The following is a 24,738-nucleotide window of genomic DNA, read 5'->3' as shown; positions in this document are numbered from 1 at the left end:
CAGGTCACGTTGACACGTACATCTTGATTAATGTTGATGATATTGACATTTTGTTGCATTGAAACTATTTGGATGGAGTCATCTTTGCGTTGCGTTAACTATGAGAGATTTTGTCCTAGCAAGTGCGTATAATATTCTACATTTAGGTTCAAGTAGAGTACCTAGTAATGCTTTTCGATGTGTGTGTGTCTCTTTACTTTAGACAAAGAATCGATCATGTGCCTTTTGACTAATTTGGCTACATATTTTGTTGCAGTCACAATGGTGGTGGGCGAAGTGAAACGGTCCACCAATATCATGGACGGGATAGAGAACACCGGGGACGTGCGGCTGCACGACCACCGGTTACGGCTCAAACAGAGGTAAATATACTTTTCAGACCTATTAAGTCTTGTATTCTAAAGATACAATCATTATTCTTTTCAAAGTCAGCATAGATTAAGTCTGTAAATGGAAAATATTGCATTGCAATCGAAATGGCGCTCTTAATTTTTAGAGAATTTAAAAAAATATTGCAAATGACTTAATAAAGGTAGCAGGAAGGCGCTGGAGGCAGGCAGCGGCCTGACTTCCACATCGCACGGTTGGTAGCGACCAACTTGTCATTCATTCAGTCATTGGGAGAGGCCTATGTTCGCCAGTGGACGCCCTGTGGCTGAAATGATGATGAAGATTGCAAATTATCTGTTGCATAATGAACGTTTGTCTTAAGTCAGGAAAAAAAAAATTTGTTTCAATAGGTTAATTTCGTAAAATTCGAATGCATCAATAAAATATGTGCTGCTGATGCCTATCGACTGATTGTTTGTTATTTCAAGTCAGGTTCAATTGTTTGATAGATAAGTTTTTCTTCACTAGTACACTTTATTCTAAATTATAGGTCCTTAAACCCACTTCGAATAGTCAGAAGTAGCTCCTCGTCAGATAGGTACTGACCTATCTAGCAGCCGGGTGGGCGTATAATGTTCAATTTGACGCACAAGTAAGCGAGGTGAAAAGACTGATGTGAAGGAAATAGGAAACAGCTTTGACGTCACATAATTTATGATTGTGACATACAGGCCTGCATTATACCATGCATTCTAAAACGGACTTTTTCTGTAATTGGTTGAACTTCAAAGTGTTTAAATCGAGATTTCAGTGTCGTTTCATCATACGACCTTCCTTTAAACTTCTAGACTTTGTCACAATGATTTCATATCGCAAAGCCTTTGTACACGATTTTGTGCAAGTCTGTCAATGAAGTTTGGAAATTATTTCTCGACTGACTAGTCATAGCTAGGAGTGGCCAAATTCCGGTCTTTGACTATTACCTTTACCAATCTCGGAGCAGGTTATACGTTGACAGCGCCGTCATATGCCGGTGACCGAGTTTAGGGCGATTCGTTCACCTACACTCTGGCAGTGGGCGTAAAGGTTGCCAGTTACGTCACTCCAGCGCGTATAAACTTAGAAGCGTATGTTTCTAAATAAATAGGCTGAGATTCGACCTACGAATCGTTACTGTTGTTACATCTAATATCCGTCACCTTTTGTGACGAATGATTACGATACGAGTAACTTATCCAACCTTAATTGCGTATTCAAAGTAATTCAAGTTTTTCGCGGTTTAAATTAACACATAGTTAATTAATGATAATAGCCCGCATGATAAAACATGAACACATCTCTATTGTATCTTTTTATATAAATTCAAATCAGTTTGTTTCTGAAAAACTATTTTACTGAAAGAACAAATGAAGCAAAAAACCCATTAGGCGGTTCAATGAGAATAGATTTTGTAAACAAAAATCAGGTCACCTTTAATAATAATAATAATAATAAATATTTATTTGCAAAAAACATGGTACAATTTTGTTATTACATATTGTGTAGTGTGAACAGGCATGTTTTATCGATATGACGATATGCAAATATTTTGTCGTCGTGCAATCTATTCATATTACAATTAAAATTCATTAATTACCTTATTTTAAACAATACATAATACAATTCCATAAAAATACAATGTCAGTCAGTAAAAATAAAATAAAAATCTCAAATTCATTAGCACAATGTCAAACTTAAATCTAATTATTTATAAAATTACGAGTAAGTCACATTGTTATCCTTAATAGCCTCTCGAGGCGACCACTACGGCTAAATTGAATGAATTCATTGATGCTATAGAAACAATTCTCAACCAAAACCTTGAATATGACTCTCTTAAAGGTAGTAAATGGCAGAGTCTGGACACTATTCGGAAGCAAGTTAAATATTCTGACACACATGCTATAACTATTATTGCTGAAACAGGTTGTACTTGCTGATGGTATTGTCAATCTGTATGGGTATCTTGTGTGGAAGTTGCAGTCCTCTCGTTTCCTTGTAAATAAATTCGTATTTTTCTTCACAAATAATAATATTTCGAATATATATAAAGAAGGAAGCGCAAGTATATTCAACAGCTTAAAGAGAGGTCTGCATGATTCCAACTGTCCGACACCACAAATAGACCTTATACATTTCTTCTGCAAAATGAAGGCACGGTTAATGGTTGTTGAATTCCCCCACACAATTAATCCATATCTCAGCAAAGAGCCTACATATCCATGATATGCCATTAGCGCCGTGTTTCGATTAGCCAATCGCGAAAGGCGATACAGAGCATACACGAATCTGTTTAGCTTTTGGCATACCATGTCAATATGGTCATGCCAATTCAGTCTCGAATCTATCACTATACCCAGAAATGTCGCAGATGTGGCTTCGGCTATGACTACGTTTCGATGGTGTATGGATAACTGCTGTGGTTTAGCGTTTTTGTTGAAAAATTGTATGTATTTTGTTTTTGTAGTGTTAATGATTAGATTATTTTGTGTTAACCAACTTACTACCCTGTCTATTTCATTATTAATTTCTTCATTATAATTTGTATTAGGTTTCTTATGAATCGTTAAAGATATGTCGTCTGCAAAAAGTGTGATTGGATAATTAGTACATTTTGGAAGATCATTTATATATAGAATAAATAGTAATGGGCCTAATATGCTGCCCTGGGGGACGCCCGATTTATTTATTCTATTTTCAGACTTGTGTATAACTGTTTTAAAGTTATCGTCTAGTTTTGGAATTTCTACAAACTGGGTCCTCTCATTCAGATAACTTTCAAACCAATCAAGTGGTGGCCCCCGTACTCCATAGAGTTCGAGCTTTGCTAGAAGAGTTTTGTGATTGACATAGTCAAACGCCTTGCTCATATCGAACAATATAGTTGACACGGGTACCTTTCTATCCATGAGGGTCGATATGTTCTTGATCAGAGAGTAGCAAGCCATGGTAGTCGATCTTCCCTTACGAAATCCATACTGTTCGTCTCTAATTATATTGTTCTTTGTCAGAAATGAACTCAATCTCGCGTACATTACCTTTTCAAAGATCTTTGATAGAACTGGAATGAGAGCAATCGGCCTATAGTTGTTTAAATCATGTTTATCTCCACGCTTGAATAATGGTTTAACAACTGAGATTTTAAGCGAGCTTGGAAATTTACCCTCTATAAAGCTACTGTTTATGAAGTGCACCAAAGGTGGTGCCAACTCGTTAGCACATACTTTTATTATTTTAGTATTTATGGCATCATACCCCGTAGAATTAGTCTTGTTCAAAGATTTAATAATTTCTTTTATCTCTTTTTCATCGGTAGGGTTCAAAAACATGGACCCTGGGATCCGGTTGATTAATTTTAGGTTATTTAGACAAGGCTGATGACTATTTGCTAAATAAGGGATATCTATGAAGTGATTATTAAAGACATTTGCTATTTCCGAGGGATCCGTAACATTGGTATCTTTAATTTTTAAGACTTCAATATTATGTTTATTATATTTTGTCTATTGACCTTCCTCTGAATGAATGATACACTTGAATCGTTCTCTCTTTAATGAATCGGTTTCCAAGAAAACACAAGGTAAAAGGCGTTTGGAAGAGAATGCCTAAGGCGAGCTCGAGGTCGTTTCATTCACAAATATCAATAAAACTATTAAAATACATAACACAAATCCCTCGCTATCGGTCGTGCAATGTTTTATGCAAAGACTTGCGCGTGGGCAGACATCGCGATGCTTTCGTGCTTGTCTAGCTAGCCCCAAGTAAGAGTCAAAAGGAGTTTCCAATATTACCAATAAAACATCATTAACGTCCGATAGTTAAAACTTTTTATATTCCGCAACGGTTCTCTCAATATGATTTACGGGCTTCTGAAAACAACAGTCATGCTGCTTTTGTTCTCTAAGAGTGTTCAACGAAAATACGATATGGCCACGAGAATATTTCGACGTTGGGAATAAACATCTTACTGTTTAAGAATAAATATTTCTCAGTCGAGAGTTTTAGGGGATTAACTTGAATCGACTGTTTTATTTTTGTGTCATTGTTTGTACGGACGACAGAGCATCAAACCAAACACTTGTAAGTTGTAACACAGAATAATAAATAAGTACTTCGTACAGAAGATTTTCTTCGCGAATGTCGTTAACAATATGGTGTAATTTAGCTTGTCTCAAGAGTCGAGCACCATTTTGTTGACAAACGTCAGTGATCGGTACTGCGCCGAAGACATAGGGCTGACTTCGGTAAAATGATGTGTGACGCGAGGTGCCAAACTGCGAAAAATGGCGGAGGAAATACATGAATAAGCATGAATTATATTTTGTGTTTCTAATATTATTCAGGCAGTTAAAAAATACAGTAGAGTATTAATTGCACCACCGTTTTTACATTATGGTTTATTGTCTTTACAATGCAAATGGGTGAAGAATACGTGCGTGCGTCAATACTCGCTCGTGATTGTCCTGTCGATTTGGTATCTCAGGAGGGGTAGTCGCGCGTGTTTTGTTTTCGATGCAAACTCGCGGAGATGAACAGGCCTGGTTGTAACAACGCATAGCTGTTATAGAGCGACTTCACAATAAATACACACAGCATACTTACTGTACCCTAGAACTTAGGAGAACGTTTCCATTGGACATGTTCTTATATATCTTCTTCTTTGCCCTTTCCCATTATTTGGGGTCAGCTCTCCTCGTTCTGCGACGCCAGGACAGACCAAATAAATATTTTTTCCTTCTTTATCCCAACTATCCCAACTATATAATATTATAAATGCGAAAGTAACTCTGTCTGTCTGTCTGTCTGTCTGTCTGTCTGTCTGTTACGCTTTCCCGCTTAAACCTCGCAACCGATTTTGATGAAATTTGGCATAGAGATAGTTTGAGTCCCGGGAAAGAACATAGGATAGTTTTTATCCCGGTTTTTGAAACTGGGACGCGCGCGATAAAGTTTTTCTGTGACAGACAAAATTCCACGCGGGCGAAGCCGCGGGCGGAAAGCTAGTTTTCTATAAACGCTATCTCCTGCTCCTTGCCACCCATTCGTGACTAGTCAGTCTCGCCGCGACGCATCGATTTGCATGATCAATTAGACGGCGGGCGCTAATCAGGCGCTCAATTGAGGCGTTATGCCCACAATCACGGCGGTCATTAGCTCAATAATCAGTTTCCCCGCATTTTATTAACACGACATTCAAAATTATATCTTTTAAAGCGCTATTGTGCGTGTGGTCTAAGTTATGTGTAGAAAACGTGCTGCATATCTCACGACATGGTTTTGAAAGGATGAACGGAAATAAATATTATAATCATTATTATGGATATGTCATGGAATAATAATTCTCTTAATTAGTCTGATGATTTCATCCTTCCTTCTGTAACAGGTAAAGGGTGTTTAATCTGCAAACAGGTTAAAAATAAATATATTACCAGGAAAACGCCTAAAACGATGAGTAAGCATTATAAAAGCTGACGAAACCGAATGACCTGAGTTTTATATCCAAAGATGTGTAGGACGGGACCTGCCTACGTTGATTGATGAGAATGAATAACATTGTTGACTCCCTTTCAGGTTTGACATAGTCAGAAAACTAGGTCAAGGCACGTACGGGAAAGTTCAGCTTGGCATCAACAAGAAGACTGGGCAGGAGGTCGCCATAAAAACCATAAAGAAATGCAAGATCGAATCTGAAGCGGACCTGGTCCGCATTCGGAGAGAGGTGCAGATCATGTCTTCCGTGAGGCATCCGAACATTGTACATATTTATGAAGGTTAGTGTGGAGGAAACATATCTTCAACGTAAACCAAAATTAGCAACTTTACAGGATAACACAACAACTGAATAACCATACATTAGTATACCATTCTGTTCACTGATACTCAATTTCAAGGGATCATTAATTTGGACGTATCTTATTTCTCATTGACCCAAACGATGCATCAACACATCAAAATCGTCCAAAAATACTCACATGGTTTTATACGACACATTTTAATGCTCTTGCATTGAGGTTTGTGATGTAATACTTGCTTACTCAACCCGTGCAGTTTATGTTTTTCACACATTCTATAAATAAGGTATATCTAGACCAATTAGTTGTACAGAAGTCGTCAATAAGCCTGTGAAAATGTGAGACTCGCATTTTTTTACATTAGCAAAGTGACGTGGCTAATAATTATCAGAACTGTTTAAATGTACTTTTATGTTACGCTGAGTAACGATTGCGAGCAACAGGCTCGTAACTATTTTATGCATAATAAAGCAGTAACTTTTCATTGGATGTTTCCTTGAAAGATAATTATAATTGGTTTATTTGCACGTGCAACCATAAGAAAGAAGTCTAGGAAAAGACGCATTAAATTCATGATTCGCCTTTGCACGCGTAGATTTTGATTGGTTTTTTGATTTTTTCTTTAATTTCTGCCTGGTGGTTGGTGATCGTTACATGAGCCATTATGACGATGTATGTCTGTCAAGGTATGATGAATATGATGATACGCCGAATAGAAAGAAGAATAATAGAGAAAATATTAGAGACTCATTATTAAAAATGAAGCGTACAATGCTTGCATACATTAAAACAACTATCAATATTAATGATATTTAAACAATAATGCAATCTAATTATATCAAATTTCTTTTGCAGTATTTGAAAACAGTGAAAAGATGATACTCGTGATGGAGTATTGCTCCGGCGGAGAACTGTATGATTATCTTAGTCAGAAAAAAGTATTACAAGAAGAAGAGGCTAGAAGGTTCGTCTATGGTTGCTTTAATTCTTTTTATTCCTGCAGTCGTGCGATTGGACACACTGATTTGGCCAATGTCAAGTGTTAAAAGAGATGGTATTTTTGTAAATATTAACGAGCTTCATATTTCAGGTTATTTCGTCAGATAGCGACTGCTGTGTATTATTGCCATATTCATAAAATTTGCCATAGAGATTTGAAGTTGGAAAATGTATTGCTCGATCACACTGGTAGTGCCAAGGTATTCAACGTTATTTATTCAAAAAATAGAAAAATATAATCTCTAGTTGTTCATATAGTAATTGAATTTTTTGTATTGACTTCCAGATTGCTGATTTCGGTCTCTCAAACGTATTCAAAGAGACATCGCTTCTGTCCACATTCTGCGGGTCACCGCTGTACGCGTCGCCTGAAATCGTTAAAGGAACGCCGTACATCGGCCCTGAGGTAAAGCAATCAATACCACTTTGGTGGGTACTAATTTAATTAGGCGAAAGAGTCACTAATAAATTTATGTTGGTGTATATCCTTTGACGTTACTTCGAATTTCTTTTTTTGTTTGTTAAGCTGCGTACGTACCTACGTTTCACCTAAAAATGACATTATTAAAGGGAACTCAGTTATCAGTATGGCAACATGAAACATTGCTAGCAAAAATAAACTTATAATGGTAGTTCTTAGTTACAAATTACTGTATAAATTATAGTGACTGGATAAAAACGATTGTGTTTTGTGACGCTCTATATGGGATGCTTACGCCCAGTAGTAGATTGCCCTTATGACGTTGTACTTATATCGATTATGGCTTAAAATTTAGGACCTTTCTTTCCAATTACTTTTTTATTTCTTAACATGGTAAGTAAAAAAGTAAATGCAGAAACACCGTATGGCGTATTTTTTCAAACCCTATCTTGTATTACAGGTGGATTGTTGGTCGTTGGGGGTGCTTCTTTATACTCTAGTCTACGGAGCCATGCCGTTCGACGGCTCCAACTTCAAGCGCTTGGTGCGACAGATTAGCAACGGCGACTATTATGAGCCCAAGAACCCTTCGTGTGAGTACACAATATTTTACAATTAAAAAAAAATTGAAAAAAGTCGAATTGCTTCTGGTGGGAATTGAATCCACGACTTTTCGCTTGCCGGGCGTGGAACACATCGAATATACTACAATCACTGGATAAAGTGTTGTCTGTTGGTCTGATCGCTAAGCTACTTTACAATAAAACAAACAGTACATTTACCTACTTTAAAATTGTACTTCAAATAAGTAACAAGTTTACGACATAGATAAGCAGAAAGAAACTAAATTAAACTGCGTATTGTTTAAACGCACTTTTTGTTGTGAAAAATTTCTACTTAGTATAGACGGAGCATTGAAAATCTAATTTCATTACGCTGATACATTTTTCGACTATATTCAATCAAACAAACAGTGCTTTAGCTATATTGTCCTGTAAATAAATATAAATTCTGTGTTGAACTTGGTACATAAAAAATGTAGGTACCTATGTAAATCGGAATTTATTATTAAAAGCATTATTAGCTCGCGGAAGGAAAACATCACAAAGCAAAACAAACTAACATAGATAACAAAGAACAAAATAACGTCGTGATGTTTGTTTATTGCAAATGGTATTGACCTACAATGTACAGGAATCAAGGAGAATCCAGAACAATAAGACTAGCATATAAACGTCGCCACTATGAATGAAGATGATAATGACAAACAACGTAGTTACAAGCAATAGTGTTATTTCCTTTACTATTGTAACGAGGATCGGTGTCGTAGACATGCAATAGTACTCTTAAGTTATATGAAAATATAGATCAGAATAGTTCACTCATGTTCATGCAATAGTAGGCTCTTAAGTGTAAGCAAATATAGGTCAAAACGGTTTGCGCATTCCCTGAACTGACAAGTGATTGTTTGTTGCAGCTGCGTCACCGCTCATTCGCGATATGCTCACGGTGGATCCGCTGAAACGTGCCGACATCGCGTACATTTGCGACAATCCGTAAGTATCTGGCAATTACAATTGGGCTCTAAAGCTCTTTAGGTAGAGTCCATTTCTAGTAAGCGTTGATTGAACTTACTTGTGCTCGTATATACCTTAACTTCGAACTCCTCCTATGTTCTTCTGATTAATTTCGTTGCGGGTCTAATGACAGTTTAACTTTCCCCGGGACAAACTTGACCTTCACTGGTTGGGGTTTTTTATTGGCGGTCAAGCTGTATATCCTGGCTACACAGGAGTTGCAGAGGTGGGAATAGTCCCGATTGTGCTCGGAAAATTGTACTTGTACGTCCAAAACCACCAGAAAAGTGATTAAAGTTGGAGTCTTGACCCTACCAAGCTAAAGTTCAGCGAGTCTCATTTTAAAACGAGCAAAAACCCCCAACCTTTTCTAAGGAAAGGGCAAAGGTCATACCCCCGTCTAATATCGTAGCATGTTGCTCTTGCTTGAGTGGATATTAACCGAGCGAATGGGTCTGGAGGTTACCCTTTGAAAAATAACGCTACCTACTTCAATCAAGCGGCGATTGACTCGTTTTCTGTATAATAATAAAACCTTTGACTACCTTTCGTGATAATATGACGGCTATTTGTGGTAGCGAGCTAGTTTATAAAATTGTAAAATACACAACATTATCGTACCTATGTCACATGGTGTCAGTAGTAATCAAGTACAAGTAAAGAACAAATTATGCCAAAATGGTCCATTTACTCAAAATAAAAAATAATATAGATTCTTTTAAAACAAAACGATGTATTTGTACGTTTTTTACACGGTATCCTAATCGTTTGGTGGTACCGTCTTGTTCAACGATGAATTATCAAAGAAATTGCTACTTTATGTCTATAAAATTGTACAATAAATAAACTTCCGGATGCAATGAAAGACTTGCCCACTAAATTTAAATACCAGCTTTATAAGCTAAGCGACAAAATGTTTTTATAGCATAAATGAATTTATTAATTGTAAAATTTGAGGATATTGACTTTTTATTATTTTATTTTATTTTTTTAATCGGTATGTATTTTAATTATTATCATTGAGTGAAATTTATCATTGTTAATTGATTTATTGAGTGATAAATGTTATTATAGCATGAATTTCTAAACTGTAAAATTTAATGTTTAATACAAGTATTTAATTGTTTTATTTTTAATTGAGTATAAATTTATTATTTTGACTGTATTATTATAATTTTAATGACGTGTTATATTTAGACATAATTATGTGCTTACTGTTTCACTCTATGTTGCATGCCAATTGTCGTTGGTTAAATGTGTGAATCGGACATTTATTATGATTACCATTTTGTACCACATTCACCGCAATAAAGAAATTCTTATTCTTAATGATGCCACGTTATTTGGGAACTAAAAAACTTGTAATATTCTAAATATAGCTTGTCCATAGGCAAAAATATCGTCTTATTATACAAGAACTAGCTAATCGTCTTGTAGTCTTCTCCTTTAACTGTATTTTCAAATTCAATTATTATTACTATTCCACACGTTTAAGGATGTTCTAAGATTACATTTTGTCCCTCAGATGGCAAAAAGGAGGCTGACAATAGTGACTGAGTTTCTTGCGCTGCTTCTTCTCAGCACTGGCCCATTTATTGTCCCGAAGCAGTGGTAGGGTTAATATTGGGACGTGTAAAAGTGCTTTTTAAAAGCCTATTTGCATAAATAAATGAATTTTATGAATTTTATTTTATGAATTTTAGATGGGTGAACGCCGGTTGCGAGACGTCATGCCTGGAGATGGCAGAGTTGCTAGCGGCTGAGACACCAGTGCGCTTGGATTTGCTACTGTCTCTAGCGCCGGCTGCGCCTTCCAACTCAAACTCTGTCGTCGTGCCCTCGTCAGAGGTATGTTATCATTGTCATCAGGTCATTAAAGCTCCACTGCTGGAGTACGAAACTCTAATTTCCTCTGCAAAAGAAGAATTTGGCCTACACTTCTCACGTTATTCTATAGATTGTGTTATCCACGAAAACCCATTCTTCCGCTAATGTTTCAGTGTTATCGGTACACGCTAAATTGTATTATCCATGAGTGCACACTACAATTATTATAATGACGCTCGGATTGCTCGGATCTAACTCCCCGCATCCCTCGACCGAAAATTGGTGGGGCGCGTCTTCGTGGATGGCACGATCTACATTAACACAAGTCAATTGACATGGCATGATTAAAATGATCAAGTAAATGATCATGATGTTTCCACCATATTTTAAAACTTTCCGACTTATTTTTAAAATGAAAATGTGTTGAAGTGTAAGTATTTCATATACATTGTGACTTGATTTTTAAGTCTACAAATATTTATCACTTATTTAAACAGCTGAGGAAATATGACATTGTATGACATGTAGTGAATGGAATTGCAGCCAAGTGTGTCTGAATAATAATGCTAACTAGCAGACAATTTGAACAACAACGAATTTTTTGTTCGAAGTAAGAGGTTTCATAAAATTGCATATCGTTATAAGAAAAAATATGTATTACGTCATACTTTGATGATTTGATATGAAATCCTAAAACGTAAGACTTACCAAGAACAAATATTCTACCAAAATGTGCATAATCAAGTTCTAGAGGGGGCTCGAAAAGCCTGTAGTTGAGACAGAAAATCAGAGGCAGCATATTTCATCCCTTATCTTTCTTAGGGCGGATTCGACCAAACGAGTAAATATTAACCTCAGAATAAACTTGTCATTTTGACATATTTCCCACACTGAAACTGTCAATGTGCCAGTTTATACCGGGAGTTATTCTCGGATAAAAGTTTGGTCGAATCGGTCCTTAGTCTGCGAGTCATATGTTATTGAATTTGTCTCTCTCTTTCTTTATAATAATGAATACTGAGATTACGTCATTAAACAGCTCATAAACACATGTTGTTATCGCAGCAAGCAGAACTGGGCCCAGAGGAGAGCGGAGCAGACCTCACGAGCTCCGCGTCTAAGGCCGTGGAGCCTAGCAATTCCGCTGAGAAGAGGATCCTTGAACTGGTGGCAGGTCTGTATTGTTTAGAATACTTTATCTGAAGACTGTAAGGTCGATATCCGCCTTTATTCTGAAAGAAATAAGGGGCGGCAAAATGCGCCCAGCTAGCAGATAGTCTGTCAATAAATGTTTCAGTGAGATACCAGTTGCAACCATATACCACGCATAGTTAGCATATCTGTGGTCTTCTAACTACGAGGGCGGCACTGAAAATTTCGGGAATCAAGGAAGTGAAACAACATTACTATTTAAAAATGTATTTATTGCTTTTTAAAGTATTCTCCGCGAAATTTGACACATTTTTTCCATACACGAAACCAATCATTGAAGCAACCATTGCATTCGGAAGTTTGGGTCTCCAAAATGACCGTTTTGTAGGCGNTCAACAGTTGTAAACTGAATTTCTTTTCCTTTTAAATTAACCTTTCCGTTTTTAACATCCGAGAAAGTGTAAACTGGTTTGTTAGTATATCCTTTAAAATAATCTCCAGCACTTAAAACTTTTTTATCTTTTAAATTGATAAAATAATGAGGCTGCGCCAACCAATCTAAATAATTATCCAATTGCGTAAATCCGTCTTTATCTGTATCCTGATTGGCATCTGAAAAATCTCCAGCCGATGAATTTTCATTTAAACCAAAAGCTTTTTCCCACCAATTTGGCAAACCGTCATGATCTGTATCCCAATCTGCCGGACGAGTTTCTGAAACAAAATTTGGCCATCCACCTGCATCCTGTTCATTATCGATCATACCGCCTAAACCGCTTTTACTACCTTTGTAAGTGAAAGTTCCTTTTAAAGTTTCATCTACAATTCTATTATCATGTTTATCAAAAAATGGCTGATTGGCACCAACATCTGAAAGTACATTTTTATAAGCCGCTTTCGCTGATTGCGTTTCTACATAAGAAGGAAAAAATGGTTTGTCTACAAAAGTTTCATAATCTACTTTTTCATTATGACTTATAGTCGATTTTCTACCTTTATCCTGAGATTTCTCATCAAAGTAACCAGGCATAATATTTCCGTTAAAATAGTAGCGTTGCATTCCTTTTCCAACGCCTTCATGCTGTGCATTTAAGGCGACAAATATGGTAGTTGAAGCACCTGGTTTGTAAAAATTGTTTACAAAGTTCACTTCGTTTGCTCCTCCGTCAGTTGTTCTTCCTCCCCAGTTGTAAACCACATTGTTTGTGATATCCAGTCTTCCTGTATAATAACCGTCACCGTTTAAACCACCGCCAATACTCCAGTTTCGACCTTGATTATGCGCCAGTAAATTATGATGAAAACTACCGATATCACCGCCAATTGTTGCTGCAAAACCGTGCATTTTTCCAGCTGGGTATTTATCATGTCCCGCCACATTTAAAGCTTCTGAAATTAAAGTTCTTTGCAACGAAATATGATGCGCACCACGCGAACTAAACGATTCATCAATTGTCCAGCTAATCGAACAGTGATCAATAATACTATAATCAGCGCCCGTTAATCCCATTCCGTCAAAAGTAGTTCCGCCGCCAATTCTTACTTTTAAAAATCGAATTACACCATCATTTCCGGTCAATCCAATTGGCGCTCTGCTGATTGTGATTCCTTCACCCGGAGCTGTTTGTCCCGCAATAGTAATATAAGGCTGATTTGCTACCAATCTCGAAGCCAATTTTATATTTCCCGAAACAGTAAAAACAATCGTTCTAGGCCCAATTTCCTGATTGATCGCATCACGTAAACTTCCCGGACCGTCATCATTTAAATTGGTTACTTCAATTACTTTTCCGCCACGTCCACCAACTGCGTAACGTCCGTAACCTTCAGCTCCTGGAAATGCTAATTGTGCAGGTTTAAACGACCATACATTTCCTAAAGTTACTTCACCTTTAGTATCTACTTCATCGACTCTCCAATAATAAGTTGTCCCTGAATATAGATCAGAAACTGTAAAAGATTTATCAGTTAGTTTTCCTTTAAATTCTTTTGAAGATTCTGTTGCGTTTTCTACCGCATTTTTATCTTCACCAAAATACAATTTATGAGATGCCACATTTTTTACCGCATCCCATTTTAGGGTTAAAGTTTTACCCACTTCAACATGTTCGTCTCTATTTTTTGGTTCTGGAGTTCTCGCCTGATTCATCAAATTTGGTGTATCAATTTCAAAACCGTTAATTACAATCTGTTTTACGATATCAGGATTGGAAGTTGGGTCAATTTCAAATCGAACGATTACATCTTTTCCTTTTTCAACATTAAAAGTAATATATGCCATCGAAGCATCAATTTTAGCATTGGCTCTTTGACTCGCATTCACGGTTTCCTGAAGTTTTCCGTTTACGAAGATTTTTATCGGTGAAAAAGTTTTTCCTGTAATGACATCAAAGGCGTTATGGAAAGTTAAAAGCGTATGTTTTCCTGCTTTCAATCCACTTATTTTCAATTCTAAATTTTCAGAAGTAACCAAACCGTCGCTTCCTAATCTATTGTAAAACGGAGCGCTCATTCCTACTTTATACCACTTTGAAGTAAAGTTTCCTTTTAGCTTAAATGACACATTATTAAATGATTTTTCAGCTTCTTTTCCTTCATTAATTACCCACGAATCATAACTCGGATCATGAACTTCTTCCAGTCTTCTTTGAAAAAAATCAAAGTCAACTTTTACAATTTGTTTATCAGCATTTGCGACTGATTGTGCTTGTCCATTTGTGGTCAAAAGCATGGACAAAACAGCACCACTTATTAATTTCTTTATCATTTTGATTGGCAATAGTTAGTTTAATTTCGTTTTCTCTGTTTCAGATTTTCCTAACAGATTTATAATGTCTTTTTCTCTTTCTTTTGGAATTACTTTTAAAACCTTCAATTCTCCATTTAAGAGTTCAGCTTCAATTGTAGTATTTTGTTTCGCATGTAATTTAAAATGAACATTCCATTCTTTTGGCCACGCTGAGAAAAGATAAATCTTTCCGTCTGCTTCCTGCAAAAGCATTTCCTGCATGCCAATCATTCCCGATCCGCCCCAATTATGATCTGGAACCCAGTCAAATCCCGGCCCCCAGAAAGCTGGAAAACGTCTTTCCGAATTAGCCATTTTTAGCGTATTATATTTTGCTGCTTCTTCGGTTAAACCTAAACGAGCCGAAAAAATATTATCTTGTTTCCATCCAATATGACTTCTGAATTTTAAAGCATCAGGATCGTATTTCCATGTATTTAAAGCAGTTTCTAAATCCAGTTTGCCAATGCCGTAAATTCCCCACGGATAAACAGGATACAACACACTGTTTTTGTGTTAAACCACTTCAAAAGTCATAATAAATCATCGCTCTTGAATTTTCTCGAGTCAATTCCATTTTCTCAACGACTAAACAAGTTTGACAAGACCTTGTGATACGACCGAGAATCTTTTTTTAAATAAATAAATGGTATACGATTTTAAAAACCCTGGAGTTTGCAATTAAATAGATTTTAATATGACAGGAACAGTGGAAATATTCCATTCCCGATACTTTTAGTGCAGCCCTCGTAACATTGACTTATAGATTTGTTTGGGACTAGCGGCGCAGTGTAAAATGTCCAAGGATATTTATTATTATTATTATTGACAACTTTAATGGCAAACATTTATGAAACCGCAGTTATAAAGCATAAAATAATTTACGGTTTGTGTGAGACATCTATTTCTCAAAACAACATTCACTTAAATTGAGATACACTTTAATAAAAGTGATGTGGTATGTAATGACTGTTTAAATAATTTCAGAGGGTGGTGAAGACGCGATCAAACCGTCGCCGACGCGTACGATAGTGTCGGCAAGCGACAACAAGCGGAAGTTAGAACTGGCTATGTCTGCCAGCGGTCTACAGAGGAAGAAGGAACGCGTTGCCAGGTAAAATAAACATAAAGCTATTAAGACTGGGTTGCACCATCTTACTTTGACTGTTACAAACGTCAAAAATCTGTCAAACTTCATAGAAAAATCACCGGTTACCGTTATAGTTACGGTCAAAGTTTGGTGGTGCAACTCAGCCTTAGACTCATTACTGACTACAACTCGATCTAACTGCGAGCTAACTGCGAAAATCGCTGGAATGCGACTCTCCCTCGCACTCACCCGCACACTTCCCCTCGTTCGCCCTGTCCGAACCAGAGCGTCGATGTGACGTCACGGCTGCCAGATGCGCACGCGCAGTTAACTCGATTGGGTGGTAAAATGCATATTGGTATAAAAAAAAACCTTGTTTTGCAAGACATTTCAATTTGTCTACTCGTATAATGATGATATTTAAGTATACAGGGTGGAATTTTGTAATGCCACCTGAAGGGAAAGTACTCTTAATACTGCAGATAGAAAATTTTACTGAAAGAAAACATTCCTTGATTTTTTAAAAGAAAGAGAACTGCATTCATAGATTTTCGATTTTTTTTTTCGAAAATTCACTACCATACCATACAATTTTCTGTACATAATTAAAATAATTTAAGATTTTATGGATTTCCTTTCATTTCATTTATCAAGTTTGTTAAAGAGATTTCATCTTTATACTGATACTTGACCCTAACGATCGATGCAATAAAAATACAGGGTGTAATTTTTAACAGATTTTAGTTGGTTTGATTCCCGGGTGTGGCAAGCAAATTTTTGGAAATCTTTGAATGCAGTTGTATTTCTTTTAAAAATAAAGGAATGTTTTCTTTGAGAAAAAAAATCTATCTACAATATTGAAAGTAGTTTCCCTCCAGGTGGCATTAGAAAATTCCAGCCTGTATATTACATGTTTATTATGTTTATTTCTTATAGCTGTGCAAGCATCTCGCCACAAGCGCCCGTGCCAGAAGAAACTCCCGCCGACACGCCGCCAGAACCAGAACCAGAGACGGTAGGAACACAACATTCGTCATATTTTATGATTCATAAAAACAGTCGGTTGGTTTCATGTATAACGAGTAAACAGTAAACACGTTCGCTTAAGGCCGGTTTCCACCAAGGTGGAGTGGAGAAATGTTTTGAATAACTAATCAGATTTCATTATTTCCACATATCTTTTCTCCGCTCCGCCGCAGCTTTCAAACTCTATAGAAAAATTCGTGTGCCCGACACATCTCCTTTTTACTTCGCTCTGCTCCGCCTTGGTGGAAACCGGGCCTAATTGTACTCTGAACAAAATTAACACTCATAAGCGATACGATAATATTCACATTTAGGTGTGAATCAAATGTCGCACGCCAAGTATTTATTATTTAATTCTTTGATGCCATATAGTTGGTACATAAGGCGAACTTAATGCCATGTATAGATCGTTTCATCCACGAAGACGCGCCCCACCAATTTTTGGTTGAGGGAAGCGCGGAGTGCAGGGAGATTTGAGATTTGATTTTGATCCGAGCAATCCGAGCGTCATTATTGTAGTGTGTGTGTGCACACATGGATAATTTAGCGTGTACCGATAACAGTCAAACATTACCGGAAGAATGGTGGGGCGCCCGGGGGCGTCTTCATGGATGACACGATCTATAATGCCTATTGTATTTCGTAATTTTTGTTTTATTATCCCACAGAGCGTGCAGCCAGGCCTGAAGTCATCAGCTACAATCACAATCGCTCCCTCGCCTGCGCCTGAGCCCGGCCCTGCCCCCTCTGTGCCCGCCCCCGCGCCCGCCCCTCTACCCGCGCCCAAACCAGTGAAGGAGCCTGCTAAGGGCCGCGCCACGTCCACGCCGCGGGAGAAAACTAAGGAAGAAAAGCCTGAGAAAAAGGAGGAGCCTAAGGTGAGATGATGAATGTGGACTGTGTCGTTTTAGAGATTAGGTGCATATTACAAGACTCCCGCCCACGCGCCCGCGCCTAAACCAATAAAGGAGCCTGCTAAAGTACGCGCCACGTCGACGCCGCGGGAGAAAACTAAGGAAGAAAAGCCCGAGAAAAAGGAGGAGCCTAAGGTGAGATGATGAATGTGGACTGTATTGTCTTAGAGATAAGGTGCATATTACAAGAGTCCACGGGCCCGCGCCCGCGCCTAAACCAGTGAAGAAGCCCGCTAAAGTACGCGCCACGTCGACGCCGCGGGAGAAAACTAAGGAGGAGCCTAAGGTGAGTTGATGAATGTGAACTGTGTTGTTTTAGAGATTAGGTGCATATTACAAAAGCCCACGGGCCCGCGCCCGCGCCTAAACCAGTGAAGGAGCCCGCTAAGGGCCGCGCCACGTCCACGCCGCGGGAGAAAACTAAGGAAGAAAAACCTGAGAAAAAGGAGGAGCCTAAGGTGAGATCATGAATGTGGACTGTGTTGTCTTAGAGATAAGGTGCATATTACAAGACTCCCGCACCCGCGCCTAAACCAGTGAAGGAGCCCGCTAAGGGCCGCGCCACGTCCACGCCGCGGGAGAAAACTAAGGAAGAAAAGCCTGAGAAAAAGGAGGAGCCTAAGGTGAGATGACCAATGTGGACTGTGTTGTCTTAGAGATAAGGTGCATATTACAAGACTCCAACCCACGCGCCCGCGCCTAAACCAGTGAAGGAGCCCGCTAAGGACCGCGCCATGTCCACGCCGCGGGAGAAAACTATGGAAGAAAAGCCTGAGAAAAAGGAGGAGCCTAAGGTGAGATGATGAATGTGGACTGTGTTGTCTTAGAGATAAGGTGCATATTACAAGACTCCCGCCCCTGTACCCGCGCCCAAACCAGTGAAGGAGCCCGCTAAGGGCCGCGCCACGTCCACGCCGCGGGAGAAAACTAAGGAAGAAAAGCCTGAGAAGAAGGAGGAGCCTAAGGTGAGATGATGAATGTGGACTGTGTTGTCTTAGAGATAAGGTGCATATTACAAGACTCCCGCACCCGCGCCTAAACCAGTGAAGGAGCCCGCTAAGGGCCGCGCCACGTCCACGCCGCGGGAGAAAACTAAGGAAGAAAAGCCTGAGAAAAAGGAGGAGCCTAAGGTGAGATGATGAATGTGGACTGTGTCGTTTTAGAGATAAGGTGCATATTACAAGAGCCCACGGGCCCGCGCCCGCGCTTAAACCAGTGAAGGAGCCCGCTAAGGGCCGCGCCACGTCCACGCCGCGGGAGAAAACTAAGGAGGAGAAGCCTGAGAAGAAGGAGGAGCCTAAGGTGAGATCATGAATGTGGACTGTGTTGTCTTAGAGATAAGGTGCATATTACAAGACTCCTGCCCCTACGCTCGCGCCCAAACCAGTGAAGGAGCCCGCTAAGGGCCGCGCCACGTCCACGCCGCGGGAGAAAACTAAGGAAGAAAAGCCTGAGAAGAAGGAGGAGCCTAAGGTGAGATGATGAATGTGGACTGTGTTGTCTTAGAGATAAGGTGCATATTACAAGACTCCCGCCCACGCGCCCGCGCCTAAACCAATAAAGGAGCCCGCTAAGGGCCGCGCCACGTCCACGCCGCGGGAGAAAACTAAGGAGTAGAAGCCTGAGAAGAAGGAGGAGCCTAAGGTGAGATGATGAATGTGTACCATGTTGTCTTAGAGATATGGTGCATATTACAAGACTCCATCCCACGCGTCCACGCCCGTGCTTTAACCTATGAAAGAGCCCGCTAAAGTCCGCGCCACGTCGACGCCGCGGGAGAAAACTAAGGAGGAGAAGCCTGAGAAGGAGGAGGAGCCTAAGGTGAGACGATGAATGTGGACTGTGTTGTCTTAGAGATAAGGTGCATATTACAAGACTCCATCCCACGCGTCCACGCCCATGCTTTAACCAGTGAAAGAGCCCGCTAAAGTCCGCGCAACATCGACGCCGCGGGAGAAAACTAAGGAGGAAAAGCCTGAGAAAAAGGAGGAGCCTAAGGTGAGATGATGAATGTGTACCATGTTGTCTTAGAGTTAAGGTGCATATTGCAAGACTCCCGCCCATGCGCCCGCGCCCGCGCCCAAACCAGTGAAGGAGCCCGCTAAGGGCCGCGCCACGTCGACGCCGCGGGAGAAAACTAAGGAAGAAAAGCCTGAGAAAAAGGAGGAGCCTAAGGTGAGATGATGAATGTGGACTGTGTTGTCTTAGAGATAAGGTGCATATTACAAGACTACAGTCCCTGCGCTCGCGCCCGCGCCTAAACCAGTGAAGGAGCCCGCTAAGGGCCGCGCCACGTCCACGCCGCGGGAGAAAACTAAGGAGGAGCCTAAGGTGAGATGATGAATGTGGACTGTGTTATCTTAGAGATAAGGTGCATATTACAAGAAACTAAAGTGATATACGAGTCATTATTGCTTAATATTAACGTCAAAATATACGTGTAACAATGATAAATAAACTTTCAGTTGCCTATTGATATTAAGGATTGAATTTTTTGTAATCATACTATATTACGTGTCTTGAAATGTTGGAGATCGACAATGTATCGTATGACAAAACAGAACAAAAAAGCACCTAATTCTTATATTAGATGTTATTTAAAAAGTAATGCTTTCGTACTGATCTTGACTTACTAAGATGGAAAATCAGCAGTAATTTAACTTTTTACTTTATTCTAACAGGTCGAAGAAACTAAGCCAAGTGCTGTAGCATCTGCCGCGGACAAACTGACGTCCCTATCTCTATCGCAGCCGACACCAGCCAACCAGACTCCGGTTAAGCCCAAGAAACTCTCCATACCTGGTAAATACACTCACTAAAATATACTTTATTACCTAACACCCAAAGTCCATAATAATTGTGTACCTGGTTATTTACCATTTACATTTTAAAATGCACTTTATTATCAAAGTCCCAGAGTTTATAATAATTACTTTGTTCTTAGGCGGCAATGTGGGTAGCTTCAAGGATCAGTTCGAGAGAAGAGCGTCTCTGACGTCACCACCAGAGCCGAAACGAATAGTGCCCAAACCAGGCTAGTATTATTTTAATTTTAAATGTACCTTAGTAAAATCCATTTTAGTAAGCATGGACATATAAAAACGTGCAGACGAGACAACTTTTCTGTCGGCCTACTAAGAAATACATCCACTTTTTGAACGAGCCTCCTTCTAAGGCCTACTCATTTGTAATACATAATTATTATTCGAATCAATGGCTACTTAATCCAACGTAGGAAGTTCAAAGTTACATGACTGTAAGGTACCTAAGTCAAAACGGTCGCTTTATTGTTAATGATGATGTTATAATATACCTTATTTTGTCAGCAGTAGTGTCCAAAATTGCCAAGCCCAAAGCGCAGAGTGAGGAGCGTGAATCGGCGCCGCGGCCTGAGCCCGGCTCTGTGCGTTTGCAACAGATCGGCATCGAGCCCTCGCCGGTAAGCATTTTTCTTATTTATGTACTTACTTGTTTATTTACTACTAGAGTTTTATTGTAGGCTACGCGCCCTAGTGGAAAGCTTCTACCGGCGGTTTATTGGTTCATGTCTCAAAAAGTTGTAGCGTGCGACGCGTGCGTATAGCAATTAAATGCCGTGAACTATCTAAAATATTTTTATACCTAAATTGAGAATCGTTTATTTGCCCCATACACACATACATTTTCTAATTTAGCCCCTACAAGTGGATGATGATCTCTTCAAACGATACCTATGTGATATAACTTATGCCGAAAAACTATTTCGGAAATAGGAAAAGGCTGTTCTATTCTTCCAGTTGTAATATAGATCCGATGTAGCATCAACAATGTGTAGTTCATTTAACTACACTCAACATCAAATAAACCGCACCTTCCGCGACGCGAACTTAAAAGATTTTCTTCTGACACAATTATGGTACCCCAACAATATTGGTGTTGTTTGAAAGCCCAATAAATAGCCTTAAAGAAAAATACATTTCATTTCTAAATAAATGATTAAAATATACCATAAATGTGACTTGAAAATAGACCTCTCTTTGGGCTCACCTCTGGGATCAATTAAACCAATTTTTATGGTTATAAAACCAAATAAAGATCTCACGTGTCCTCTTTACAGATGGATAGCGATTAATCCCAACTTAACAGTTTTATAAGTCATAAAAAATGGCTATAGCGTAACTACCTATTTTTTGAAGAAGTGACTCTGGATCCTTGTAAAGACACATTTTTGGGGTAAAAACCTTTCCTTTAATGAAATGAAGTTTAGAACTAGGCTTTCAAATGGTACCAATGTTGGTGGGAAGTGGGGATGCATATTTGATAAGTGCTTGTCGCGGGAGGTGCGATTTATTTGATGCCGAGTGTATTTACAGAATAGCTAATGCCCTTTCTTTATTATTGTAGACACCAACAGAAGAGCCGAGTCGCGGCGGCGTGAAGAAGACCGAGAGTGAACCCTCGCACGGCACTCCCGCTGTCGACCCCTCTGTACTGCTGCAAGACGCTAGGAGGTTTGTTGCTAATTCAACTTTAGAATAAGCCTAATTAGGGTCTTTATTTGCTTGACACTAAGCTCAAGGTGCTTCGAGCCTGCTATGAACATAGAATTCAGAATTAGTTGGGAGCTATAAAATAGTGGGCATGAAGATTTGTGCATTTATATCAGCTCCAGTCAGGAGTTCCCTTCTCATCATCATTCACGAAGAGATAAGTGACGCCACGCCCACATGGCACAAGGGTAAGCTTTTTAATGACGTCAACCCTGACTTCAAATGCAACCCACCTGATCCGATCTTCAACGCAGTACTACACCTCGGCACTAGGAAAAGCGAGAGCGAAGACAACAGGTGGCAAGATAAAGGAAGCCACGCCCACTATACGGCAGCCAAGCTTTTGAGTTGCCGACTTCATATCAAACCCACCTGTTGCGATGGTGGATGCAAACCCACAGCACGCGGTGCTGCGGCTGTGGGTTTGCATCCACCATCCTTGCAGAATTAGTTGGAAGCTATAAAATAGTGGGCATGAAGATTTGTGCATTTATATCAGTTAAGAAAAGAGCTACTTATTTAACTCTTCAAAGAAACTTATCAATTAAAAATGTTGTGATATGATTTGCAGAAGTCTACAAAACTCAATGGCAAAACTCGTTGAAGAGAAAGCCGGTGAAGAAAACCGCAGGCGAGCGGCTCGCGATATCATCTCTACTGCCATACGTACAGGTAATAAGAGTGTTATAACATTTCATTCAATTAATTAGTTTATTTCTAGCTGTGCAGATCAATATTAATTGCAATCGGTCAATACGTCTCATTTTTATGAAATTGTATCCACAACGAAATTAACGTTATCTCAGGATCTGCATTACGCATCAATTACTTCGATTGATTTAAGTGAAATACAAAAATAGTCCATTGATAAAAAATATGCACACAGGACAAAAATGTTAAAAAGTTAATGTTTTGAAATCCCAAACCGTCTAAATAAGATTGATACATTTTACTAACGTTTTGAGACAAATAGATAAATACTTTCTATCTATCTACTTTTACTAACGTTTTGAGACAAATAGATAAATACTTTCTATCTATCTACTTTTACTAACGTTTTGAGACAAATAGATAAATACTTTCTATCTACTTTTTTGGAGTTCAATGTTCCAAACTTATACGTCGACGTTTGTGTACCAATAGCATATTATTATGGATCCCCCAGGCAAGCCGCCAGTGCCATACGGGCGGTCGTCGTCGGCGGGCGTGGCGTCGCTAGTGTCGCCGCCCGGCACGCCGCCTGCCGCGCCTTCGTCCACGCCGAGAGTGTTCCGCACAGAGGCGCAGCATCGTGTAGAAGACCATCGTAATAGGTAGGTTGATGGTGACGTCACTCAAAATGTTTCCCCAGTGTCTTATAGTGGGCGTGTCTTCGATCGTGTCGCCGCCCACCGCGCCCGCTGCAACGCCCCACGTGTTCGTCACTTCGCAATAGGTGTGAAGCGTTTGAAGGTTCGATGGTGACGTCACTCAATAGCTTGCCTCAGTGCCATACGGGCGGTCGTCGTCGGCGTCGCTAGTGTCGCCGCCCGGCACGCCGCCTGCCGCGCCTTCTTCCACGCCACGAGTATTCCGCACAGAGGCGCAGCACCGCGTAGAAGACCATCGCAACAGGTGGGTTGATGGTGACGTCACTCAAAATGTTTCCCCAGTGTCTTATAGTGGGCGTGGCTTGATGGTGTCGCCACCCACAACGCCTGTTGCTATACCCCTCGTGTTCCTCACTTCGCAATAGGTGGGTAGCTTTTGAAGGGTCGATGGTGACGTCACTCAATAGCTTGCCTCAGTGCCATACGGGCGGTCGTCGTCGGCGGGCGTGGCGTCGCTAGTGTCGCCGCCCGGCACGCCGCCTGCCGCGCCTTCTTCCACGCCGAGAGTATTCCGCACAGAGGCGCAACACCGCGTGGAAGACCATCGCCACAGGTAAGTATTATAGGAAAGATGATGACGTCACTCAAAAGATTTCCCGAGTGTCTTATAGTGGGCGTGGCTTGGTGGTGTTGCCACCCACAGCGCCTGCTGCTATACCCCTCGTGTTCCTCACTTCGCAATAGGTGGGTAGCTTTTGAAGGGTCGATGATGACGTCACTTAATAGCTTGTGTTAGTGCCATACGGGCGGTCGTCGTGGCGTCGCTAGTGTCGCCGCCCGGCACGCCGCCTAACGCGCCTTCTTCCACGCCGAGAGTATTCCGCACAGAGGCGCAGCACCGTGTAGAAGACCATCGCAACAGGTGGGTTGATGGTGACGTCACT

At 39.8% G+C, this 24,738-nt stretch overlaps 1 protein-coding gene across 4 annotated transcripts in view; it reads left to right on the top strand.

Annotated features, from left to right (window-relative positions):
- The first annotated feature begins 257 nt into the window (after positions 1-257).
- The window catches only part of Nuak1 (Nuak family kinase 1), a 41,601-nt gene continuing 17,120 nt past the window's right edge, over positions 258-24,738 (top strand). For 2 of the 4 annotated variants that reach the window (XM_028319627.1, XM_028319625.1), the window contains exons 1-18: positions 258-362; positions 5,941-6,140; positions 7,017-7,125; positions 7,252-7,360; positions 7,447-7,566; positions 8,042-8,174; positions 9,059-9,137; positions 10,862-11,006; positions 12,051-12,159; positions 15,913-16,039; positions 16,952-17,030; positions 17,710-17,919; positions 20,637-20,757; positions 20,900-20,989; positions 21,285-21,394; positions 22,339-22,445; positions 23,056-23,156; positions 23,650-23,797. In XM_028319627.1, the coding sequence (XP_028175428.1) occupies positions 262-362; positions 5,941-6,140; positions 7,017-7,125; positions 7,252-7,360; positions 7,447-7,566; positions 8,042-8,174; positions 9,059-9,137; positions 10,862-11,006; positions 12,051-12,159; positions 15,913-16,039; positions 16,952-17,030; positions 17,710-17,919; positions 20,637-20,757; positions 20,900-20,989; positions 21,285-21,394; positions 22,339-22,445; positions 23,056-23,156; positions 23,650-23,797 (2,198 nt within the window). In that variant the 5' untranslated portion in view covers positions 258-261. Of the gene's footprint in view, positions 363-5,940; positions 6,141-7,016; positions 7,126-7,251; positions 7,361-7,446; positions 7,567-8,041; positions 8,175-9,058; positions 9,138-10,861; positions 11,007-12,050; positions 12,160-15,912; positions 16,040-16,951; positions 17,031-17,709; positions 17,920-20,636; positions 20,758-20,899; positions 20,990-21,284; positions 21,395-22,338; positions 22,446-23,055; positions 23,157-23,640; positions 23,798-24,738 lie in introns of all 4 variants that reach the window. The other 2 variants (XM_028319626.1, XM_028319624.1) reach the window with 1 other exon arrangement.

This window comes from Ostrinia furnacalis, unplaced genomic scaffold (genome assembly GCF_004193835.3).
Source record: "Ostrinia furnacalis isolate ACB-3 unplaced genomic scaffold, ASM419383v2 OfSCF7306, whole genome shotgun sequence".
Lineage (NCBI taxonomy): Eukaryota > Metazoa > Arthropoda > Insecta > Lepidoptera > Crambidae > Ostrinia > Ostrinia furnacalis.
The sequence above is the reverse complement of the archived record's forward strand: the minus strand, read 5'-3'. Positions and strand labels throughout refer to the sequence as shown.